The sequence below is a fragment of the Podarcis muralis genome, chromosome 16 (assembly GCF_964188315.1).
Source record: "Podarcis muralis chromosome 16, rPodMur119.hap1.1, whole genome shotgun sequence".
NCBI lineage: Eukaryota > Metazoa > Chordata > Lepidosauria > Squamata > Lacertidae > Podarcis > Podarcis muralis.
Genome location: NC_135670.1, coordinates 31,498,738 through 31,523,049, shown reverse-complemented (window position 1 = coordinate 31,523,049; position 24,312 = coordinate 31,498,738). Strand labels below are relative to the sequence as shown.

General features: G+C 44.2%; 1 protein-coding gene across 4 annotated transcripts in view; it reads left to right on the top strand.

Annotated features, from left to right (window-relative positions):
• Positions 1-24,312, top strand: part of CHFR (checkpoint with forkhead and ring finger domains) — a 51,565-nt gene that overhangs the window by 5,601 nt on the left and 21,652 nt on the right. For 2 of the 4 annotated variants that reach the window (XM_028709511.2, XM_028709509.2), the window contains exons 1-3: positions 20,672-20,827; positions 21,768-21,921; positions 23,996-24,095. In XM_028709511.2, the coding sequence (XP_028565344.1) occupies positions 21,780-21,921; positions 23,996-24,095 (242 nt within the window). In that variant the 5' untranslated portion in view covers positions 20,672-20,827; positions 21,768-21,779. Of the gene's footprint in view, positions 1-3,957; positions 4,064-20,671; positions 20,828-20,898; positions 21,166-21,767; positions 21,922-23,995; positions 24,096-24,312 lie in introns of those variants that run through there. The other 2 variants (XM_077920593.1, XM_028709510.2) reach the window with 2 other exon arrangements.

Here is a 24,312-nt window from a genome sequence, read left to right as displayed (position 1 = left end):
TGCAAGTATTCTTGGGTGACACAAACTATTCTTTTTTTTTAACAAGAATTATATACTGCTTAGTCAGTTTTGGTTGATGAAGCGTAATAAAAATCTTGTTAAATCAAATAAATACATAAAAGCAAAAAGCAACATCATTTTTATTGTCTTGCCCATTAAGGAAGCTCCTCTACTTAGCTAAGTTCAAAGTCAATTTCACCTTGCACTCGCTATTTGCCATGGCACCAAGCAGTGGCGCAGCGTGGGTTGTCAGCACCTGGGGCAAGGCAAGTAATTTGCCCCCCCTAACCCGTGGATTTGTGCCCCCTAACCCGTGGATTTGCGCCCCCTAACCTGTGGATTTGCCCTAACCCCAGATGTTGTGCCCGGTGTGGCCGGCCCCCCCTGCACCCCCCACGCTACACCACTGGCACCAAGTATGACACAGAGGCCCAGACAGTGAAAGACCGATTCAGCCAGGATTTATGCATGCAGCAAAATGAGGAAGGGAATGAGGTGTTTGTCCTGAGAGAGTGGAGTGGAGTGTTCATATCATCCGATATAGCAAGGACCCAGAAGTGCTCTGGTTTGGGGTTGGTATATCACTCCTGATCAGGAGCTTAAGGTACAGTTATGGTTAAAAATGGCAGCTCCTTCCATCTGTCCAGGGCCAGTTTCATCTGGTGCACCAGCTGAGACCCTACCTGCCCATAGACTGTCTCCAGAGTGGAGCATGCTCTGGTTATCTCCCACTTGGACCACTCCAATGCACTCTTTGGGGGGCTACCTTTGAAGCTGACACATAAACTACAACTAATCCAGAATGCGGCAGCTAGACTGGTGACCGGGAGTGGCCACCAGGACCGTATAACAATTCAACGTGTTGGTGCTGACCTTTAAAGCCCTAAATGGCCTCGGCCCAGTATACCTGAAGGAGCGACTACCGTCATTGTTCAGCCCAGAAACTGAGGTCCAGCACCAAGGGCATTCTGGTAGTTCCCTCACTGTGAGAAGTGAAGTTACAGGGAACCAGGCAGAGGGCCTTCTTGTCAGTGGAACCCTCTCCATGGAACGCCCTCCCATCAGATGCCAAGGAGATAAAGAACTACACAACATTTAGAAGACATCTGAAGGCAGCCCTGTGTCGGGAAGTTCTTAATGTTTGACGTTTTACTATTTTTGTTTTTGTCTTTTTATTAAAGATTTTCTTGGTTTACAAAAGTACAAACCTTCTCTCTCTCTTTTTGGGTTGTACAGTCTTTCTTACAAATCAGTTACATCTGTTGTGAGACATTAGTGTTGAGTACTACTATGTTTTTATATGTGCTGTAAGCCGCCTAGAGTGGCTGGGCGGGAAACCCAGACAGACGGGTGGGATCTAAATAATAAAATTATTATTATTATTATTATTATTACTTCTACTACTACTGCTGGCACGAATAACGTATAGCATTTGGCTGCTCCGGGAGAACAAGAGCATCTGATAGACACCCATCCGCAGGGCCATCTTACCCATAGGCACTAGGGCAATAGGCTCTCAGGAGCACCAGGCCGAGAGTCCAGGGTCTGAGAGTTGAGTCTGGGGAAGAGCCCGCCCGTTGGTCGGAGTGCCACAGCGGGTTCTTGTGCTGTGGGTGGCTCTGTACCACGAGTTCAGGGGTGACTGAGCCAGCGAGACGCTGAGGCGGCTAGCGCGCCTGGGACTGGGCAATCTGGGGGAGGCCGCTGAGCGGATCTTTACAGCCCTGCCCATCCATAACAGCTGTGCCACAGACTGGTTGTGCAATGTGCTATGCTGAAGGAACGGTGCGGGGAGACAACCCCAGCCAAATGCTTCTGCTTCCACAGAACACAGCAAACTGCTCCAAAGAAGGAATGGTCCCTTCCTTTTCAACCAGGAATGTTGGGTGGTGCCTTTGACCACACCAGGCAACACAGCACAGTGTTGTCTAGAAGGCTCTCTGTGAAGATGCCACAGCCATCAGCTGCCACTTGATTATTTTTACTAGAGACAGGGATTAAAACGGGTTCCCTTGTGCATGGAAAGCACCTGAGCAGCAGCTTGGCACCAAACAACACAGGAAACTGCTTTATACTGACTCAGACCACTGGGCTCAGTGATGTGCACGCTGACAGTGCCTCTCCAGGGTTTAATGCAGGGAGTCTTTCCCAGGATCACCTAGAGGTAGAATCGCAGAGTTGGAAGGGAGCACGAGGGCCATCTAGTCCAACCCCCTGCAATGCAGGAATCTTTGGCCAACGTGGGGCTCGAACCCACGGCCCTGAGATTAAGAGGCACATGCTCTACTGACTGAGCTATCACAGGTGTCAGGGATTGAACCTAAAACTATGCATAAGAAGCAGAGGCTCCACCGCTGAGCCATGCTCCTTCCTACAAGGGTCAAGCAAGCCGATTTGCTAATTTGCCCCATGCCAAGCTGGACAGGGGAGTTTATAGATGCTGTAGATGATGCAGTAAATACGAGGCATTTTCCCGTGTTGCTGAAGTCTTTAGAAAAAATGGTAACCTTTTACTGGCATAAATAATAAATGTGGCGCATCCCCACCCCGCTTACTTTTCGCCTCCTCGTTATTAAAGCAATAAAGCAATTTCAAAGGTGTGGTTAGCACGAGTTAATAGCATCTCCAGGGGATTCCTGCTACCCTAGGAGATTTCTTAATCTTGTTTTTTTATATATAAAAAAAGGAAGGGGCGCAGAAGAATCCCTTGTCGTGTCATATGCCATTAGTTAATTTCAGAAAGCATCTACAGGGCTCCCCCAATTCATGTGTTACACGGAGCGCAGGGCAAGTTAAAGAGAGATAAAAAGCCATCGTAATCAGGTCAGGAGATGCTTCCAGGAAGAATTTTTCTTTTTCATTTCCTGCAAAAAACACAAATCTGTTTCACTAATACAGTCTTGGAAGCAAAGGCTCTTTCAAGGCAACCTCTGAAACGGAGTTTCCTAACACAGTACTGCTTCCCAAAAAAAGGCTCTGATGCAACACACAGATAGCCCAAATGTCTGAACTTGGCATCCTCAGAATCACAGCTTCCATTCAAAAAACAAGGACTAATCTTTAGGGCTACAAGACTTAGGGCTACATTTCAAAAGGAAACCAGAGGGTCTTGGCTGATCTTATGGAAATGCAATCTTTTAATGATCCTGTGACCAAATAAATCCAATTCAAAACCTGACCTCAGGTAGACAATTGCTGCACATGGAAGTTCTACTTTTGACAAACAATTTGCTTTCACTGGAAGGGATGTTCATTTTTTCCCTTTGGTCATACAGTCATAATACTTCTAAGGATTCCTTTGTATTCAAATGATATACTGCCTACTTTTTATGCCCTTTATGAATAAATGTGTTGAGGGGTGGGCGTTTGTGTGTGTGTGTATGCACTTGTATGCATGCATGCAAACACGCATCGGGAGGAGGTGCCAAACTGGGTCTTTGACCCGGGTGACAGAAAGCCTAATTTCAGCCCTGACAACCCAGCTCACCACCAACAACACCTTTCCCTTTTTACTCCCCTCTACCTCCAAGAAGCAATAACCCGCGTGGAAAAAAGCCAACAAGGGCTATATGTCTGTGTGGCCCCTGGGTTTGAGATCCCCCGGCTCTGCTTTACAGCGACAAGGCAGCAACAAAGGGTTTCTTGCGCTGCTGCAGCTTAATCCTGCAGGATTGGGGCGGCAGGCAACAAGCAGCTCTCCTCCGCCTGATGGAGCGGCAAAGAGACACGGCACATCATTTACAGGGAGAGGAAGGTGACTTTGAGGCAGTCGTCAGCTTGCCTGGGAGTGTCATTGGAGGAGATTCTTAAATTTGTCTTGACAGAGGATCCGGCTGTATGGACAAGTTCGCTGCCTGCCACAAAGAATAACAGGGGAACTTGTCCGTTCCAAACCACCCCCAATTGTACTCTCACAGTTTCCCCACTGCCCCTTCCTGACAATGTCTGTCATTCCAGCATGCCATCACTGGGAATTAATGTCGGCCTGGGGTGGCGAAGCAGGGAGCCACGGAGCACATCAAAAGACACGCCGACATTAGACTCCAACAGGCCTTCATTTAAGGTAATTATGTACCAAAGAGACTCTACCTTATCGCTGATCTCTTGTTTGTTTTGTTATCGCAACAGGCCTCCCAGATTCCTCAACTAATACCTTCCTCCCCTTAACAGAAGACTGATGGATAGGGAAGAAACACCCCACCCCCGGTAATCCACAAACACGTGGGGAATGGGACTATATGCAGATGGAGACCGCTGCATATTTTGGGTTGATGCCTAATCCTCACTGGTATACCTTTGATGCACTACAGAATGCCAGTATGAGGCTAAAGTGATAAAATAGGAGGGAAGCAGGATTCTGCCTTCTACAGAACAAGACAATTGGCCAGTTTGGCTCAGCATTGTCAACACTGATTGGCAGCAGCTCTCCAGCATTTCAGAAATGGGTTGTCGTGTTCCTCCCCCCTGCAGCTTACCTGGACATTTATTTATTTATTTTATTAAATTTCTACACCAGCCTTCATCCGAGGATTGCAGGGCGGCATACAATATAAAACACAAAAAAATACACAGCATAGGAACAAAACAGCAACACACACACACACACAGTATTACTTCTTCATTAAATTGGATGGAGGGTGGTATAGCAATTCTATTATTATCATCATCATCATCAACAACAACAACTGGGATATTCTGCATGCAAACCAGATGCTGTACCACTGAGCTACTACAGCTCCTCTCCTAACAAGAAGCTCCTTTCTACCAAGTCAAACCATAAAGCCTCGTATTGTCTACACTGAGCTACAGCCCTCACTCAAATCTTCCTCTATTTTAAAAATGCAGTATGCTCTCACATGCTGAAGTGCTTCCTATGTAGAAAATTCGTGTACACCTTAGAATTTAATTTGGGGGGCGCTCAGGGCAAATGACTATTCTTAAATGACTTGCAGCATCCACTGCAAGTACAAAACGCCTTTCCCTATTGTTATTTTAAAAGCAGCATTTCGGCACCAAGGGGTAGAGTCAGGAGGCTGATGAAATGTGCAGATTATACTAAAAGGGGAGAAGATTAACACCTTGGCAACTAAGGAAGCTATACATTAGGACAGAAATGAAATTCAAGTTGCAATAGAATGGCAAAAACTACATCTCTGAGGGGGGAGAGGAAGAATAATCTACAATCCAGATGTTCGCTAAGCAGATGAAACCTGGAAACGCTAAAAAGGAGTCCGGAGGTGAAAACAAAAACAAGCTGCACTTGTGAGCAGAGAGATAAAGCTAGTTTACTGCGGGGGTGGGGGGACCCCCACCATGCAGTCAGCTTGGTAAGAATCTTGTTTTTTGTTAAAGATTTTCAACAGCAACAAGGAAGTTATAATACCACATTTCAGAAAAAAAAGGATATCAGTCAGACCCAAACACCATTTTTACTAATTTTAATGTTGTGTTTTTGCATTGCTGTGACCCATCCTTGTGGGGAAGGCAAAATAGATAAGATGATAGATAGATAGATAGATAGATAGATAGATAGATAGATAGATAGACAGATAGAGATAGATAGATAGATAGATAGATAGATAGATAGATAGATAGATACAGATAGACAGATAGATATAGATGATAGACAGCTAGTCCTACGAATCCCAGGTTTCACTTTAATAAAAACCAGTTTCTCTCCTCTACAGTGATGGGACACTCAAAGTGTGCGGACAGCCTAAACCCCTTAAATTAAGAACAGGCTTTTTTTAATTTTTAAAACCAGAATACTTCCCCAACTCTGACCCTGTACACCCTCCTGTGGCAAAAACCTCCAAAAGAAAGAAGCCTCATAAGCATTTAGAACAAAAGATTCTGCTGGACCAGGCCATAGGCCCAAAGAAGTCCATCACTCTGTTCTCAAAATAGTCAACCAGATGCCCACAAGGAGCCCACACGCAGGCAGTGACGCAGCCACTGAGAGCTAAAGAACTTTCCTCCCTTGCAATTCCTTGCAACTGGCATTCAGAGTCAAAGCTGCCTCAAAGGCAGAGGAGAAAAACATAGCCTTATCCTCCTCCTTTGGAGTGCAAAGGCTCTTCTAGCCATACCAGGTGGTCCTGCCAAGTTGGGAAAGCCCTTTCCATCACCTGCTGTACCGCAAGTACCGGCCCTGACAAAATGCTGTGCTAGACAGCCATCAACAGCCCTATTGAGGGTCTTCCTTGAGTCGCTACACGACTAACAGCTCCACAGCAGCCCAAGCAGACATTGCCGGCCCCTTTGTGTGCATCTCCAATGCACCAGGCTCCATTTTATTTTTGCAGCTTGCCATTAATGCATGTCAGTCCAGTTGTCAGTCTGGAGGCTCAAGCTTTATTTTGCAGACAATCGGGGTAAAATCCAATTTGAAAAGAAAGGCAAAAGCTGTAGTTGTTAGAGAGGTATGATAATGAAAGCCGTTGTGGCTTCCTCCCCCCCTTTTCCACATTTTATCTGTAAAACAGCCTGAGGGCTTACAAAGAGTTTACAAGAGCCCGGGAGGGGGACGGCTGGAGATAACAGTGGCAGGCACAAAGCAGCTAAACTGAAATCTCTAAGTTATCTGCCTGTGCCAAATTTTCAGACAGAGAAAATGGGGGGGGGGGGGGAGAGAGAGAGAAAGAGAGAAATAGAAATGCTGTTCCTAAAGACCAACATTGCCATCTAGTGTCAAGGCACTACAGTCAGACTTCGCTCAGTTTTGTAATCTCAGGTTATCACTAGACTGTCACCTTGTGACAGCCAAATTCCATCAGCCCCAGTCAGCACCCATGGCACAATAGATACAGTGGTACCTCGGGTTACAGACGCTGTATAAACTTCATCATGCCCTCCAACATTTCTCCAATGAAAATAGTGATGTCATTTTCAGTAACAACAACAACAACAATTTTGACTGGGTAGCTTCCAATATATATGAAACCATCATTAAACACTGAAAAGCTTCCCTATACAGGACTGTCTTCAGGTGTCTTCTAAAGGTTTTACAGTGGTACCTCGGGTTACATACGCTTCAGGTTACATACACTTCAGGTTACAGACTCCGCTAACCCAGAAATATTGCTTCAGGTTAAGAACTTTGCTTCAGGATGAGAACAGAAATTATGCTCCGGCGGCGTGGAAGCAGCAGGAGGCCCCATTAGCTAAAGTGGTGCTTCAGGTTAAGAACAGTTTCAGGTTAAGAACGGACCTCCGGAACGAATTAAGTACTTAACCCGAGGTACCACTGTATAGTTACTTATCTTCTTGACTCAGGGGTCAGGTAACTCCGTAAAGGTAAAGGACCCCTGAAAGTTAAGTCCAGTCGCAAACGACTCTGATGTTGCGGCACTCATCTCTCCATATCTCCATACCCTCCAACAATTCTCCAATGAAAATAGCAACACCCCAAGGACAAAAGGAAGGCTTCTTTAAATCTGGGACGTTCCCTGGAAAATAAGGAGACTTGGAGGGTCTGCTGGTGCTTGGGGGTGGAGGTGTGGTCCCAGACCCATCCACTCTCAATGGAGTCTTTTGACTGAATAAATAATTGACGTTAGGTCAACTGGAGGGAGAAAGACTGTTTCCCCAAAAGTATGTGCCCACTAACGGCCACAAGAACACCATACATTTAAAATGCCTGGTTTCCCCAAAGGATTCTGGGAACTATGATTTACAGAGCTACAATTCCCACCACACTTGACACACTGCAGTTCTTGGGGCGGGGGAAAGCAATGTGCTTTAAATGTGGATGTGAATCCGGATCTTCTTCAGAAGTTCTTCTCTGAATCCCCTCACCTTTCATGGCGAAGTAGATGGCTTCCAAGGGCCTTTTTCTGCAGCGGCATCTGAATTATAGATGTAATTGACAATACCAGTTGTTGTTGACTCACCGACTGATGTGATGGATATGTTTGCCCTATTTCAGTAGCAGTTGGTGACCAACAGGCAGAACAAGGCAAAAAGCTGGTGGCTCAAAGGAGATTGGGGGTGGGTGGGAGTTACAGCGCAAATTAGCTAACTTTATCTCCATTCAGGCCCAATCAGGGTATCCACAAAAATAACTGAAGGATGTCTCAGAAAGACTGACAACTTCTTGGAAACGTTCTCAAGTCCATATAAGAGCTATGACATTAGATGGTGCCATTGATGGTATTTCCGCCACTTGGGAATAAGGTGTTTGCTATGTCAAATAGCCCTTCCTTTCTCTGTTCAATAGCTACTAATTATTCTATCCTTTTCTTTCCCAACACTACTGGTACCTTTAAAAAACAACAACCAGGAATAATAAAAAAACCCCTAAAACACCAGGCAATAAGAAGTCGCTTATAAAAGTTGTATGTTGCTTGAAGTAACAGAGTTAACAGATGAGCAGAAAATCCGAACAACATTAGTTCACTGGACAAGTTCAATAAAATCCAGCACTAACGACGTCTAGCCCATTCCAGACTGCTTTAGCATAGAAAAATCTATATGAAGGGCCAGAAAACAACCTAACAGCTGCCCCCAAGGCATCTACAATATAATAAAATACTAAGGCTGCAATCCTAACTCCACTTTACCAGGGAGTAAGCCTTACTGAAGTCAATAGGCTTTACTTCTAATAGACATAGTTAGCATTGTGCTGTGGTGCTACAATCCTACAGACACTTACTTTGGAGTAAGTCCCACTGAATCCAGCAGGACCCAAATGCAGGTGTAGAATTCTTGCTCTTGTTTTGCAATTCCTTAATGTGCTCTGGGTGCTGCTCAGCTTTCCTAAACCCTGTTCTATGTATGAGTCAAAATTCATTCCTGAATTTATTATACCACTATGAAAAGCGCAGTTGCCCTTTCCCAAAGTTAGTTTTTAAAACCTTACACCACAAAAGAGAAAGAGAGCTCAATTAAGCAAGTACATTCAAAGATTAACAGTGCAGCCTCCACACAAGCTAAATTAGTAGAAACAACATTACACCTGCTCTTCCCACCCCCAAAAAAACAGCTTTAAAATGTTTCCCCCACGTGCCTCTAGCCATACCGTAGTATACCATCATTCCTACAGAGCTCTATTTACATATTACACACAAGCACACATATATATTAGAGTAATAAACACCAGAAACTCACAGAGCTGAAGTTAGTATCATGCTTCTTTCGCCTGCTGTTTGCAAAAGGAGGTAAAAACCAGCACAGCCTCAAAGAACAGGTGGCAAATGCATGCATCTGATTGGTTGGGGAGGACAGTCATAATCCCAACCAAACCTTCTAGCACCTTCAGTGAGTTCCTGAGGTACTCCTGACTGACTAACCAAGGGAGGAAAGCTAAAGGGGGAATTAAAATGGAGGCACATTCCTGCTAGAAGGGTTTTTAATTTGCTATTTAACATAGCAGGTTTGGTGGCTTTTTTTAACCCTGGAAACAGGGGTGGGAACTTAGTGAGGATTGCAATTGGCTGTGCTGTCCTGAGATCATTGGCCAGCATAGGAGATGGACAGAAATAACTCCCAACTAGTATCTGAAGTGTATCTGAAGAAGTGTGCATGCACACGAAAGCTCATACCAAGAACTAACTTAGTTGGTCTTTAAGGTGCTACTGGAAGGAATTTTTTTTTTGTTTTGACTATGGCAGACCAACACGGCTACCTATCTGTAACTCTCAACTAGACTGGTAAAGAAAAAGTTGTTATGTGTGATATAACATTGTGCCACCAGATGGCGACGTGGAGTCCTGTTTTTCTCTAACTGTTTTCCCTGTTTAAATTTACATCGCTTACTGAAACGCTTCTTTGATATGTCTAGATGCAGCCTAAATGAGATATATAACGCAATGTATATGACCAGAGACTGGGCTATAGCTTTGTGGGATTCAGAAAGATTACTGAGTGAGCAGTGGGCACCCAGACTTATATGAGAGCCCCTCCCTTGCCAAAATTTGTTAGGAGGCCATCGGATACACTTTTGCTAGTTTTGCTGCTGCTATTGTATTGGCTGGTTTTGGCGTTCTTCCGTGTTGTGCTGTACACTTATTTTATTCTTATTTATTATTGCATTTATACCCCACCCTTTCCTCCAAGGAGTTCAAAGAAGCATATACAGTGGTGCCCCGCAAGACAAATGCCTCGCAAGACGAAAAACTTGCAAGATGAAAGAGTTTTCCGTTTTTTGAGTCGTTCCGCAAGACGAATTTCCCTATGGGCTTGCTTCGCAAGACGAAACGTCTTGCGAGTTTGTTTCCTTTTTCTTAAAGCTGCTAAGCCATTAATAGCCGTTAATAGCCGCTAAGCCGCTAATAGCCGTGCTTCGCAAGACGAAAAAACTGCAAGACGAAGAGACTCGCAGAACGGATTAATTTCGTCTTGCGAGGCACCACTGTATGGCTCTCCCGCCTCCATTTTATCCGTACAACGACACTGTGAGGTAGGCTAGGCTGAGAGACTGTGACTGGCACAAGTTCACCCAGCAAGCTTTATAGGCAAGTGAGGAGTTGAACCCTGCTCTCCCAGGTCCTAGGGTGACACTCTAACCACTGCAGCACACTGGAAGTTGAATACAGGGGACAGGAAACCAAAGACCTGACCTTGGAGGGGGGGTGACCCTCCAAGCTTCTCTGTTTTTCCCTCATGCCTCCAGAGTCACACCCTTCACCAGCCCTGGAATGTGTCCCTGAACTCTGGTAATGCTTCTTGCTTGTCTGGATGGAAGACAGGGGAAGGGGGCCACTTGCAAAGAAACTAGCTCACCGTGCAAACACAGAATTCAGATTTATTGCTCTGCCAACTTTAGCCTGCGCCCCAGCCCACATGTGGCCCCTAAAAGGCTGTCTAGGAGAGAATGTGGCCCTCAGGCTGCAAAAAGTCCCCCCTCCTGCAGCTCAACTACATGATGAGGTGTAAATGAGATGAATAAACAAAACCTGCCAATAGCTTCAACCTCAGATCTGAGAGCTCTATCATGTTAAATGTTATAGCAATATCAATTCTGCTTAGAGAGATATACTAGAAGTCTCTTTATTAAAGGCACAGGATCACTGGTCTGCGCCAAACTAGTCTAAACTATCTAAAATAACGCAGGCACCTGTGTAGATGCCTTAACCCTGGTTTGCTTGCTTTGAATGACTGTTAAATACAGTGGTACCTCGGGTTACATACGCTTCAGGTTACAGACTCCGCTAACCCAGAAATAGTACCTCGGGTTAAGAACTTTGCTTCAGGATGAGAACAGAAATCATGCAGCAGTGGCGCAGCAGCAGCAGGAGGCCCCATTAGCTAAAGTGGTGCTTCAGGTTAAGAACAGTTTCAGGTTAAGAACGGACCTCTGGAACAAATTAAGTACGTAACCAGAGGTACCACTGTACTCCGTTTGCTCACCTCTAAAGCAACAGTAGCTTATTCGTATTTCTTTGTATGGGTCCTCTGGAGGCTTAGCATGACATGCTATGCTAAACCATAGTTTTACTGTATCTTTACCCAGGTTAAAGGCAACAAACATGGTTGGTGCTAACCATGGTTTAGCGTTATGTCTACATAACATGGGGAAAGGTTCACCGTTGATTTATACCTGCTTTGCAGTTGTCAAAATACATATAGAAGTGCTGTATATAAAAATAAATTGGCAATCCTAAATGGAAGTGAAAAACTGGAAGCCATTCTGTGGGAAATAAACTACGAGAGCCAGTTTTAGGTGGGCAGGCCGCACTGGAAGCAAAGGCTGGAACATGGAGCCTGCACCAGAGTAGACCAGCTGGTGTGAGAGGAAGTTTGCGCCAACAAGCCAGTTGGCAGGAACTGCCTATCCTGCAAAATCCAAAGGTGAGAAGCATAGCCACTGTTGCCAATCAGCAAATTGCTTGTCAGGCCTTTAAAATTACATGCCTTGCAATTGCTTGGGGAGCCTGAATCAAAAAGGCATAATCTGCTGTTGGTGTTCTCTAATTAGTTGTTTTTAGAGCACCTACTATTGACACAGTGCCTTTAGAGCTTTGTGAATTGCTGTAATGACACCCATTCCCTATCTCTACAGCTTGCAGCCTTATCTTTTATGCCAAACAGGGTGGGTGTTCAGCACATACTTGGCTCAGAAGGCCATTATAGGTGCTTGCGCTGTGTTAAATCATCCCATCAAAGTGCCAAGTAAGAATCAGGGTGTTAATCTTTGTATCTGGATGATTTCCAGATCTACAAATGAAGCTGTGCCAAAAATTTCCAACCACTTGCACAGCGTTTATGGGATAGAATGGGGTGGAGGGGTGGGAATGGTAGCTTTGGGGGCCTTTTACAGTGAAATATCTGGAGTTATTCCTATGGGAACTCTCTCTCTCTCTCTCTCTCTCTCTCTCTCTCTCTCACACACACACACACACACACACACACACACAAGCTCTTTAAAAAAAAAAAAAAGGAGATTTTCCCCCCTACAACAATCCATGCACACAGCTCAGTAGAATCCAGACACCCAGCTATTAAATTCTTTCTAATTTACAGAGGTTGTGAAGTTCTGTCACAAAGTCCAGTGCCTTAGCAGTAGAGCATATCCTTTATATGGAAAAGATGCCATGTTAAGTCACCAGTATCTCCAGTTAAAGGTGTGGAAGCCTCCTGCCTGAAACCCAAAACACTGCTGCCAGTCAGTGTTAGATAAATGAGGAAAAGCTCCCCAATTCTTCCTTGGATGAACACTTTATCCCCAAGAAAGGGACGCTGGATAAACAAAGCATCAGGGCATGACTCCATTTATTAAAGCCTAATCAGCGATGTTCTTTGAAGGGCAAACCTCTGGGCTCATACTTCCAAAAGGTTGCCCCAAACAATATAAATTCTACAGCTTTTATCTTCTTTTGCTACATCAGTACAGACGTGTGAAATATACTCGGAGTCATGTTCTTTATTCAGCTCATAGTGGTGAGGAGGAATGGAAGTTCCCCCAGAATGTCTGCTTTATATACATTATTACACAGTGGGCCCCACGTGATTGGCTAATTCCGGTATTCTCCTGTAGGCCAATCAGGTTGCGGATTCACTTCCACCTGGAGCTGGATTGGGTGGCTCCTGTGGACCAATCAGACTGCTGCATTCTGGATCCTATTGTTCTAGGACCAATCAGACTGCTGCATTCCGAGTCCTATTGTTCTAGGACCAATCAGACTGCTGCATTCCAAATCCTATTGTTCTAGGACCAATCAGACTGCTGCATTCCGAATCCTATTGTTCTAGGACCAATCAGACTGCTGCATTCCGAATCCTATTGTTCTAGGACCAATCAGACTGCTGCATTTTGGATCCTAGTCAGCTCAGTACATAACAACGTGAGTTTGTCGAACATTCTACCTCCAGGACCCATTTGAGATGACTGAGAATTATGGAGGCCAATCAGTCACAAAATGGTGGCGCAAGGGCAAGAGCCAATCACAAAATGGTGGCAACTGGAGGCTTAGTTTGGCATAATGAGCTGACATTGTTTTGCGCTGATATCTAATCCCATCTTTGGGAAATGCTAAATTCTTTTTTGTCGAATTTTCCTTGTCCGTAGCTCAGCTTTCTTCAAGCGAATTACAGACACGTGTTCTGCTGCTATTCAGAAAGCCTCTCTGCTTTAGGCAGTATCTGCTGATCTGGAAAGGGCTTTTTCTTTTATATTTTCCCTTCCCGCCCCTGCATACCACTCAAAGTATTTTTACCCATCTCCTGTAATTTCTCCTTCCATTTTCCTTTCACTCCCACCTCGTACCTCCTGCCTCCCCACCAAACAAACAGAAACTGCTAGTTTATTTCATCCCTCCTCCTTGGTCCTTTTAAATTCACCTCCGTAACAGCTTTCCTCTCTTTCCCCATTCTTCTGTCCCCTTATTGTTTATTGTTTATTATTATTTATTATATACTGACCTTCATCCGTAGATCTCAGGGTGGTTCACAGCACAAAAATACAGGGTAAAAACAATAACAAAACAAAACAATAACCCCACCACCACCCATTTTAAAAGTCTTTGTTCTTTTATTTTTACTATGCCAGTTTCCTTGAGCCTCTTGAGTGCAAATATGTGGCTTATAATCATGGTAAATTTTCCCATAAGATGTTCCTATTTTCATCAGAGAAATGTTGGAGGTTATGGAGATAAGTAACTTTTAGAAGACCTCTGAAGGCAGCCCTGTATAGGGAAGTTTTTTCATGTTTAATATTTTATTATGTTTTTTTAAAATATGTTGGAAGCTGCCCAGAGTGGCTGGAGTGACCCAGTCCGATGGGCAGCGTATAAATAGTAAAATTATTATTAGGGAATAGGGCATCCCTATTTTCACCAGAGAAATGTTGGAGGGTATGGCAGCAGCGAGGGCAACGGTGCAGTTTTGGCAGCGTGGGGAGGGCAGTGGTGCAATGGCAGGGACAGGAAGAGGGCAGGGAGTGGGTTGAATCTGCCCCCTGAGGCAAATGGCTTCAACTTGCCTCATGCACAGGCCGCACCGAATAATAACAGTATCTCCACACCCATCGTTCAGCCCGGACACGGAGGTCCAGCGCCGAGGACCTTCTGGCAGTTCCCTCACTGTGAGAAGTGAGGTTACAGGGAACCAGGCAGAGGGCCTTCTTGGTAGTGGCACCCGCCCTGTAGATGTCAAGGAAATAAACAACTCTGTGACTTTTAGAAGACATCTGAAGGCAGCCCTGTTTAGGGAAGTTTTTAATGTCTGATGTTTTGTTGCATTTTTAATATTCTGTTGGGAACCGCTCAGAGTGGCTGGGGAATTAATAAATAAATTATTATTATTATTCACTGTCTAGTTTCCTTCAGCACCTCCACCCATTTCTTCTCAGAGATGTTCCTTCCATCCTCCTCCTCAGCATGCCAGGTGTTACTGTGCTGGCACCTTTCCAAACTAGCCATGCCATAGCTTTTTTGGTTGGGCAGATTGAGCATGCTGAGTGAAAGGAGAGTGGTTTTTTGTTTTGCCTAAGTTGTTGAGCTTTTGGAGGGAAATCACACAAAAAATGCCATTTTTGAGCTATTTTTATGGAAAATCGGCAAAGACATTTACCTGATTTCTGCCCGGACGCTGCTGCCGACTGCTGTATTCTGGATATGTCTGGGAAAATGCAAACGTATGGCAAGCTTACTCTTGGTAGCTCTACAACCCTCAAAGGTTGTGGGGAGATCATGGGCTGGGAGAGGGCATTCTCTGTGGAATTCCCTCCCCACAGAGGTGTGTCTGGTACCTTCATTATATTATTTCCTCCTATTTGGAAGACGTACCTCTTTATGTTGGCCTTTTGACGCCTGAGATATATATTTTGGGGGCCCACCCTATTCCTGTGACTGTAATTTTTTTTTACACTGTTTTAAACATTGAATTTTAATTTTTTTTCATCTGCCCTGGGACCTTATGGTGAAGGGAGGGTAAGAAATCAAATTACCAGCAACAGTAGTCATAATATTAATCGATAATTTAAAAAACACCGAAGCACATAGCCTGGTTCTCTGAACATAAATATATAGGAAGCTCTCCTTCCAGATGCATCCTTGCCTTGCCGCACCATAAGCAAAGACTGCCCTTAGTAGGGCCTTATCTCTGTTGAACCTATTTACTCTGGTTGTTAGCAGACAAATGCAAGAGATTGAGAGGCCCAGAAAATCCAGGTTAGACTGCTGGAAGAGGGAGGGGTGAAGGATAAATCTGCTCTTAAGTGAAACTGACTTTTTATCTCTCTGTGTCTTCCTGCTGACACTACATTAGGGAGGTTGACATCAAAAATCCCCGGAGGTCCAAATCCAATTTGAAATCAAATGGAAAAGACCGGCCTGGGAAGGACAAGGATGAATTGGTTCTGCCACAAGAAAAATTAGGACAGAAACAGGTTTATCTCCAACCAATCTCTTAAATAAACTGCCTTGAGGTTTTAATAAGGGGGTCATCCTGATCCGATTTTTGAAGCGTAACGGGGACACAGAGCCTGAATTGACCCATCTGTATAAGCGAGTTGCTGGCAACATGGTGCTTTGTGAGTACTGTGCCATATTTAGAATGGAGGCAGGCGATTCCTTGATGCCCGCAATTTGTATTCACGGAGACAGCTGCGGCTCTGATTAACATACCATCACTTACAAGAAGGTGCCTTTCCCTCTATCCATCTGTCAAAAACCGCAGCGATCAAGTACTCTTGTGTTCACCAAAATTCAAAACGATGAACGTCTGGCTGCACATCGCCACCAGATGAAACAAAAATAGGAACTGGAGTCTCTAGGCCTTAATAGACCTGCCTTAATCATAGAACTGGCTGCCATTTATTTTAAATAGGAGCCTCTCTCATGGCAGAACTAAGTAAAGCCCCACTTATTGGCAAGTGAAGTGGCTGCAGAATGCCTGCCAGTTCAGTTAGCTCTGACAAACTTGATTCAAAGGATGAAGAGGAACAGTGCAGTCCAAATCCTGTATATTCAGAAGTAAGTCCTATTGTAAGTGGGGTTAGGATTGTGGCCTTAGTCATAAGGTGGCAGGTTCAAATCCCCAGCATTTCCAAGTAGGGCTAGGAAAGACTGTCTGAAACACAAGAGCCCCTACTGGCGCAATACAGAGCTAGATGGCACAAAGGTCTGACTATGTAAGGCAGTTTCCTATGTAAGCCACAGACTGCAGTCATAGTGCGCACCCAACACATGCCCAATTTGCTTATTCGTAAGAGCAATGTGGCTTGTCTTCTAACCTGCTTGCTATGAACAGTTCAAACTGTTTGTTGTCTTCCCCAAGAGATCCTTAATCCCTTAACATGGAAGCAATTAAATCATTTCCTCCACATTTAGGATATGGTTAGCCACAAACCTAATACTCGTTTGCATAAAGCTGTTTTCAAACTCAATGTTCTAATGTCCTTCTCCACCCCCCAAATCCCCAGAGCTCTACAAAGCTCAAGATTCTTTGTGATTAAATGTGAAAAAGCCCCCCGTCAACCAACATTTTCAGATTTTCAATTTTCTTCTTGGCCTCCTGGGGTTTTAATATGAAATCTTCCAGCACGTGGAAGCCATATAGCATCCTGAATTACGGCCAGTTTTCTTTTTAATGGCCACAGCGGTGTATTTACTAGTTGTGACCACACACACAAAAACCACACACACACACATGCAACCCAGTGCTCAGAACATCACTAAAGGATGATGGGCCCAGCCTCCCAAAAGAGAAAAAATAAAGGACAAGGTGACAGGAAGGGAGCCCTTGGCTCCAGACTAAATGAGCTGATTCTTTCTTGCTCATGAAAGCGACTGACACCCAAATAAGAAGGAACTAGAGACTTAAAAAGGTTTTAGTTTGTATCAAAATAGAAAGAAGGGGCTGAAATAGTCTGTTAGCAGAGGAAACAACAAGCTTTTATTTTTATGCCATTATTAATCCATACGGGACACGGGTGGCGCTGTGGGTAAAAGCCTCAGTGCCTAGGGCTTGCCGATCGAAAGGTCGGCGTTTCGAATCCCCGCGGCGGGGTGCGCTCCCGTTGCTCGGTCCCAGCGCCTGCCAACCTAGCAGTTCGAAAGCACCCCCGGGTGCAAGTAGATAAATAGGGACCCCTTGCTAGCGGGAAGGTAAACGGCGTTTCCGTGTGCAGCTCTGGCTCGCCAGAGCAGCGATGTCACGCTGGCCACGTGACCCGGAAGTGTCTCCGGACAGCGCTGGCCCCCGGCCTCTTGAGTGAGATGGGCGCACAACCCCAGAGTCTGTCAAGACTGGCCCGTACGGGCAGGGGTACCTTTACCTTTACTAATCCATATTGTTTTCTAAAGGTACTAGATTGCTGTTTATTTTCACATTTAATAATATCGTTATCTTCTATCTAAGGCTTTTTAAACGGTTTACAGTTAAAATCTTGAGTCTGTGTGGTCTTTTATCACTGGTTATTATACACTTTCCCTCCTTTCTCACTGGGCTGATAATGAGCAAATACGAACTCTGATTAAATGACAAAAACAACATCTGCCACCAAGGAAGTAACTGTTTTCTAGCAAATCTAAAAGGTTATTTGGTTTCTTGATCTCCCTTGCTATGTCTGTTTTCATTTGCTGGCTGAGTATATAAACTTCGGCTCTCTGCTTTTGTTCTTCTGTTGCATTTTGAATTTTATTAGGGCCTTAGTTTATTTTAATTTTATTTCTAACATTTAAATAGACACAAAAGAACAAGAGTTCTATGGGCAGTTCACCAAGCGACAAAAAATTAAAATACATCGTAAAACAGTAATAAAAACAACCTTGAAATATAATTAAAAACGCTATTTAAAATTGCCTTGGGGGACCATTTGGTGGGCCAAAAGGCAGGATTTTTTTTAAGTACTTAGAATAAAACAAAAACAAAAATTCTGTCAATTGAATAACAATCTACTTGGACCAAGAAGAGACAGGAGCAGTGGGTAAAAAAGAAAGAAAGAAAGAAGTCTTGTCTTTGTAAAAGTTTATAAAAGAAAACCACTCTCAACAGCCTGAATTCAATTACTCTGCAGCCAATGAGAGTGTCGCAAAGCAACAGCAGAAACTCCCCATGGGATTTGGCTTCTTTAACTCCTGTCATATTATTCCCTTGCCCCGCCAATGGAGGAGACTCACAGCAGCTGCATTCGAGAACCGGAAGAGATGTACCGTTTTTGATTTCTAATACTGTACATGCCTCTTTGTGCATGGAGCAGACGTAGAGATAAAAATGAAGAGGGACGTACTAAACCGGCTGGTCTAACCCCATCAAATTCATTGATACTTATTTCTGATTAAACATGGTTCAGATTGTGCTATAAATGTTTTTGTTAAGCCGATTTCTGTAATGCACTCTACATGGGGCTGCCTCTGAAAGTACTCAGGAACTTCAACTGGCTCAAAGAGCTGTTTTTATTGTACTTATTTGTATTTTTAATACAGATTTTCTATATGCATACAGTTTTAATTCTTTTAATGTTTGTTTTCTAATGATTTTCCCCATTTTAAACAATTATTGGTTGTATCTCTAAGCCCCTTCCCCTTCTTGGCTGAAGCCCTGTGGTTTTATCTGTTTCAGGTATGAGGCTAAATGACTCAGCTACTTGCACCTGGCTTGATTGGTACTACCATCACTTGGCTGCAAAGCAATCACCTCACAACTGGGCCATCTCGAAGAATAGGAGTGCAGATGCAAGCACTTAAGTCTGTATTACGTAACTGTGATAAATAACTGGAGGCTTTTTTCATTCTGTATGAGACATTCAGGTGTATATAGCACATAACACAGTTACAGATATTTGCAGAGTTTCCAGAAGGATAGCTGTGTTACATCACAATCATAACCATAGCTACTCAGAAGCAAATCCTATTGAATTCAGTGGGGTTTACTCCCAGGTAGTAGGGCTAAGATTGCAGTATTATGGCACCTTAAATGAAGGGTGGGAAACCTCTGGCCCTCCAGATGTGGTTGGACTAGGGCTCTGTATATATTATACATTTAAAGCACATTCATAATACATTATTTCCTTCAGAGAATTCTGGGCACTTTAGTTTACCCCGCAGAGTTACAATTGCCTTCAACCATTAATAAGGCAGCAACCAGAATCCTTTGAGGGAAGCAAGTGCTTTAAGATTATAGCGTCCACGCAGCCAGCATTGGCTATGCTGGCTGGGACTGGCTAGAGTGGAAGCTGGACCACTTCTGGACTGCCCAAAGCACTGGAGTCCACTTCTCCAGATACCCAATAATCAGCTTTAGCAGTTATGATTAAATTGACAATTGCAGTGGGACAGGAATTGACCTAAATTACTTGCATTGAACATTTTAATGAATTGTAATGCAGCGGTACAAAATTAGAAATTCCTTTGAAATTCCTTTACTCGAGGTCTTGACCTCTTTGTTGGTACAGAAACTAACCTACTGTAGGAGGGTGAAATCTGCATTGATTGCTCTGCCCACCTTTGCCTCTGGCAGTTTTATGTGAATATATACTAAGCATAAATGTCACTAGTAAACATTAACTTATTAGCTTGCCAAATACAGAAATTGGCCCTAGTGTTTCTGCATATTGCAGTTTCCAACTTAAAAAAAAAAGTTTAAAGATACAAGATGCATCTTAATCATAACACTTGGAAGAAGATTCCCCAGACCTATATCATCAACCATGTACTCTTTTTGGTCCCCCAGTTGTGTTTAATTACCCAGTCATATGTACATTGCATTGTTTTAGCAGATTTTAATTTACTTCTCAGATTCAATTGTTGCTGTTGTTTTTAATTGTTTGTATTAATAGTGTGTTTGTGTATTTCACAGCGGCCATCAATCCCACCCAATTATCTGTGGGGGGTGTATAGCTGCAGCTTCTTTCTATTGGCAAAACCTCTATTTAAACCCTAAACTAGCCTTGTGTATCAATCCTACACAGAGGGATGCGTGTATGATTTATAGAAATATAGAGATAGAGATAGAGATAGATAGATAATGATTTTCAAAACAGACTTTTATGGGCCTTGATTGTTTTTTAATAATTATTTCCTGTTTCTAGTAAGCTGCATTGAGCGCCTGTCAGTGAAAAGCGCAAATAAATTAATAATAATAATAATAATAATAATAATAATAATAATAATAATAATAATAATAGGCAAGGACTCTATGGTAAGCACAGCGAGCGACTCTCTAGCTGCCGCCCGTGCCATAGATAGCGCCGCCGCCCTCTTCCTTCCGGTCCCCTTTCTCCTTTCCTCTCTCCCGGCCTCCCCCGCACCCCTCTCTATGGTGACGCTCGAACCTAGACCGGCCAATGGCTGGCCAGAAGAGGCCTGGCGAGCTCCGCCCAGGGCCTGATCAGCTGAGGGCTGGCAATGTCTGTTGACAGCAGCAGCCTCAGCGGCAGGACTCGGGCGTAAGAGGCTGGTGGGGCTGGGGCTGCCGGGGTGGGGGGTGGGGGGTTGGGAGCTCAGCCTGTGGGGCTGGGGCAGGGGGTGGAAGGGGACAGGAAGGAGAGGGGACCGAGTGGGGCTCTCTTCTCCCCATTGCTCTCCCTTCCGGGCTGGGCGGTGGGGGAGCTAAGGGAGGTGGGATCCTGGCGCTGAGAATATGGGGCGCTGTGCAAGAGTTCCTCCAGTCTTGTAAAGCCCCCCCTTCGCCTTGTAAAGGCCCCCCCTTCCCCTCACGGGCTCAGCTCTCCCCCCAGACCTCGCAGAGGCCTTCTGGAGGAGCCTGGATGCCGCCAAGGGGGAGGTATTTGGCACAGGCCCCTATTATTTCTTCTTCCTCTTCCCCGTTTTCCTCCCCACCCTTTTTTTTTAAAAAGCTTTTCTCCCGCTCATACACACAACCCCCTCCCCCAATTTCTAAGCCTAAAGGGAGGTTGTTTTAAAAAGATACTTAGAAACGCAACAGAAGGCGGAGGAGTTGAGCAACTGAGGAAACTGAATAGGAGGAAGAACCACCCACCGCCCAAAGGAGACGCTAGGGAGGAATTTACAGGGTTAAAGCTGAGATTCTAAACAGTTTTTTTTGGGGGGGGGGTTAAGCCCCCATTGACTTTCTGCTCAGAAGGTGGGGAAGCAGCTGGGAGTGAAAATGCACCTCTACAGAGCTGCTCCCTCCCCTCCCCTAAAAAGAATTATTTTATCAGATTTTACTGCAAACCTACAACACGTGCTTCCTCAGGAGTTCGTTTCTTGTTTTGTCTCATTGTAACTCGCATGCTGCTTTTCTCCCCAACCCCGCACCCCCCCCCGAAAAACAACTTAATTGCAAGAAGCTGCCCGTTGGAGCTAAAATGAAACTTCCCCCACCTGGCCGCTTAACTTTTCTTTCCGTCCCAAACTCTACAGATGTGAATCCAGATGGAGCACTCGGAAGTCAGAGGACAAATACAGCAGCAAAGGCAGCGGAAGCCTTGGGGAAAGCTGATCCGCTTGGGGGCGGAGGAAGCCGAGCCTCACCTCTTGTTGCTGAAGAAAGAGTTGACAATTGGGAGGAAAAAAGGTATGGTTCCAGAAATAGTCGTGCAGTGGATGTGTGGGCTATAAGATGGTAGAGAGTTATGCAGAAGCTGTCTGTTCAATCCCTTGTTTATAGTTTTCTACCCAGCCACAGCTGAGGATTTTTGTGTCTCTGTGTTGGTATTCTCTTAGGGTGAGCTGAGAAGGCTTTCTTAGTTTCTTGTTAATAATCAACAATCAACAGACTTACAGCTTTACTTTGAAGGGCCTGTTTTTATCTTGCTTCCTGTTTTGTACACTAAGCTGTTTTGCTTTTTATGTTTTTGAAAATACGCTAGGACTCCATGTTTTACTATCTCAAGAATACTAATTTATGAGTCAAGGAACATGGGTAATACATTTTTTCTAAGTTGACATAATACTCAATTTTTCTTTGATTCACAGCTGCAATATTTGATTGCTTTTGCAAGACACCTACATTTCAGAACATTGTTTTCGTTTCAATTTTTTTATATAAAAAGTTGAAAGATGCTTACCATGCAATCTGATACACGTTGCTTCAGAAGTAGGCCCCATTAGACATAATCCCAGGTAATTGCGTAAAGAATTGCAGCCTAAGTAGTTGTTAGGCACATGTTGTACTAAACCCTCCAGCTTGTATGAGAGAATAGTAAATCATTATATGAACTGTCAAAATTGTTGATGTGGATACAAGTTCTGACTTAATCTTTCCACATGTGCTCTTTCATTGATATAATTAATAAAGTCTTTCTCTGTAAGATGCTGTTAGGAAATGTTTAGGAAATGTTTCCTTTTTTTATAAGCTGCTTTCAATATATGTTAGAGAAGAAACAAATGCAAATACATGAAACCATGAATACAAATATAGAAACTATGATCATGTATTAAACATAAAATCTAGAGTGTTAACTTGTGAACGCATCCAAATAACGTGTACGTTAAAGCACATGGCTCCCTCCCCCCCCCAAAAATTGAATTGTAGTGTGGAAATTGTATTTTACCCCACCATAGCTACTTAACTTCCCAGCACCCTTAATAAAACTACAGTTCTTGGGATTCTTTGGGGGAAGCCATGTGCTTTAAATGTGTGGTGTGCATGTGACCTTTGCATGATGTATGTTCTTTGATGGGAAGATTGCCACCTTTCAGAGCCTGATTGATCACATATTTGCTTGGCATAAGTCCTCAGACATGTAGTGGGACTTACCTCATGGTCAAAAGAGTGTTGTGGTACCTTAGAGCCTGAAACATTTATTATAGAATGAGCTCAGCAGTGACCAGTGAGGTGGCATGGGTGGGACTCCGTTGCTCTCCTGGCTTCTCAATAAAATGGTAAGCTGGCACTTACTGAGACGGAAAAGCATGGCACTGTGCATTGCAGCAGAAGCACTGGATTGGCTTTGCCACACAGCACTGAGCACTCCATGCCTTGACTCTCCCCTCTCAATAATCTCCAGTGGCCTGCTATGTTCAGGAAGTGGGAACCTCACCTGTGCTGCTTCACTTTCATGGACTAGCTCATGCCATAATAAATTTGCTAGCCTTTAACATGCCAGAAGACTTTTCATTGTTTTTGCTGCAACAGCCTTACACACTGCTATCCTTCTGGAAATTATTTCATGGTAAGTACTCTTATGATGACAGACTTAGATATGTAGGGCTGAAGGTTTTTTTTGGGGGGGGGGGAATGGGGTGATGGGATGGGGGATGGGATGTAGTTAGACTACAGTTCCCGTCAGCCCATCCAGCATTGCCAATAAGCCATAGGATGGAGGGTATGTGGCTGGAGAAAGCTGTGATTGGCTATCCTGGAATTCTGGTGATACATGAAAAACTTGTCCTGGTTTTGAAAACGGATGTCACAGATTTGTGGAGGGTGGGCTATCAAATTATTAGTGTCCGTGATAGCAAAATAGAAATTTCATATGCAGAAACCGTATATCCCTGAGGAGCACAAAGTTGTCCCGATAAAAGGGGATGGTCAGCCTTCTCATACCGTGTGTGTGAGCATCGCAGAAATTGTGATGGCCTCAGTAAGGCCGAATTCTTCCAGGAATATCTGCAAATCTAAAGACACTATCCTTTTTGTCACAAAGGTTGCGACCTGTCCTTTCCTGGCAACAAACTGGTGTCTGGAGATCACTGTAAAATAAGGGTGGATGAAGAATCTGGTCAAGTATCACTGGAGGATACCAGGTCAGTTTCGCCTGAACCCTTTCTGCTTTCCCTGCCTGGTTCTGTTGAGTAAAATGTTCTGGTTAAGTGTTCACACGGGAGTGTCCTGGCTGTCCTTATTTGACTACAAGGCAATATGTTGATATTTTCTGCATCCCGCTTCTCTCTTGGGACCTGTCCAGCTTGCACACACTTAAAACCAGATTTTATTTTTTTTATCTGCTTTCCCCCTGGAAAC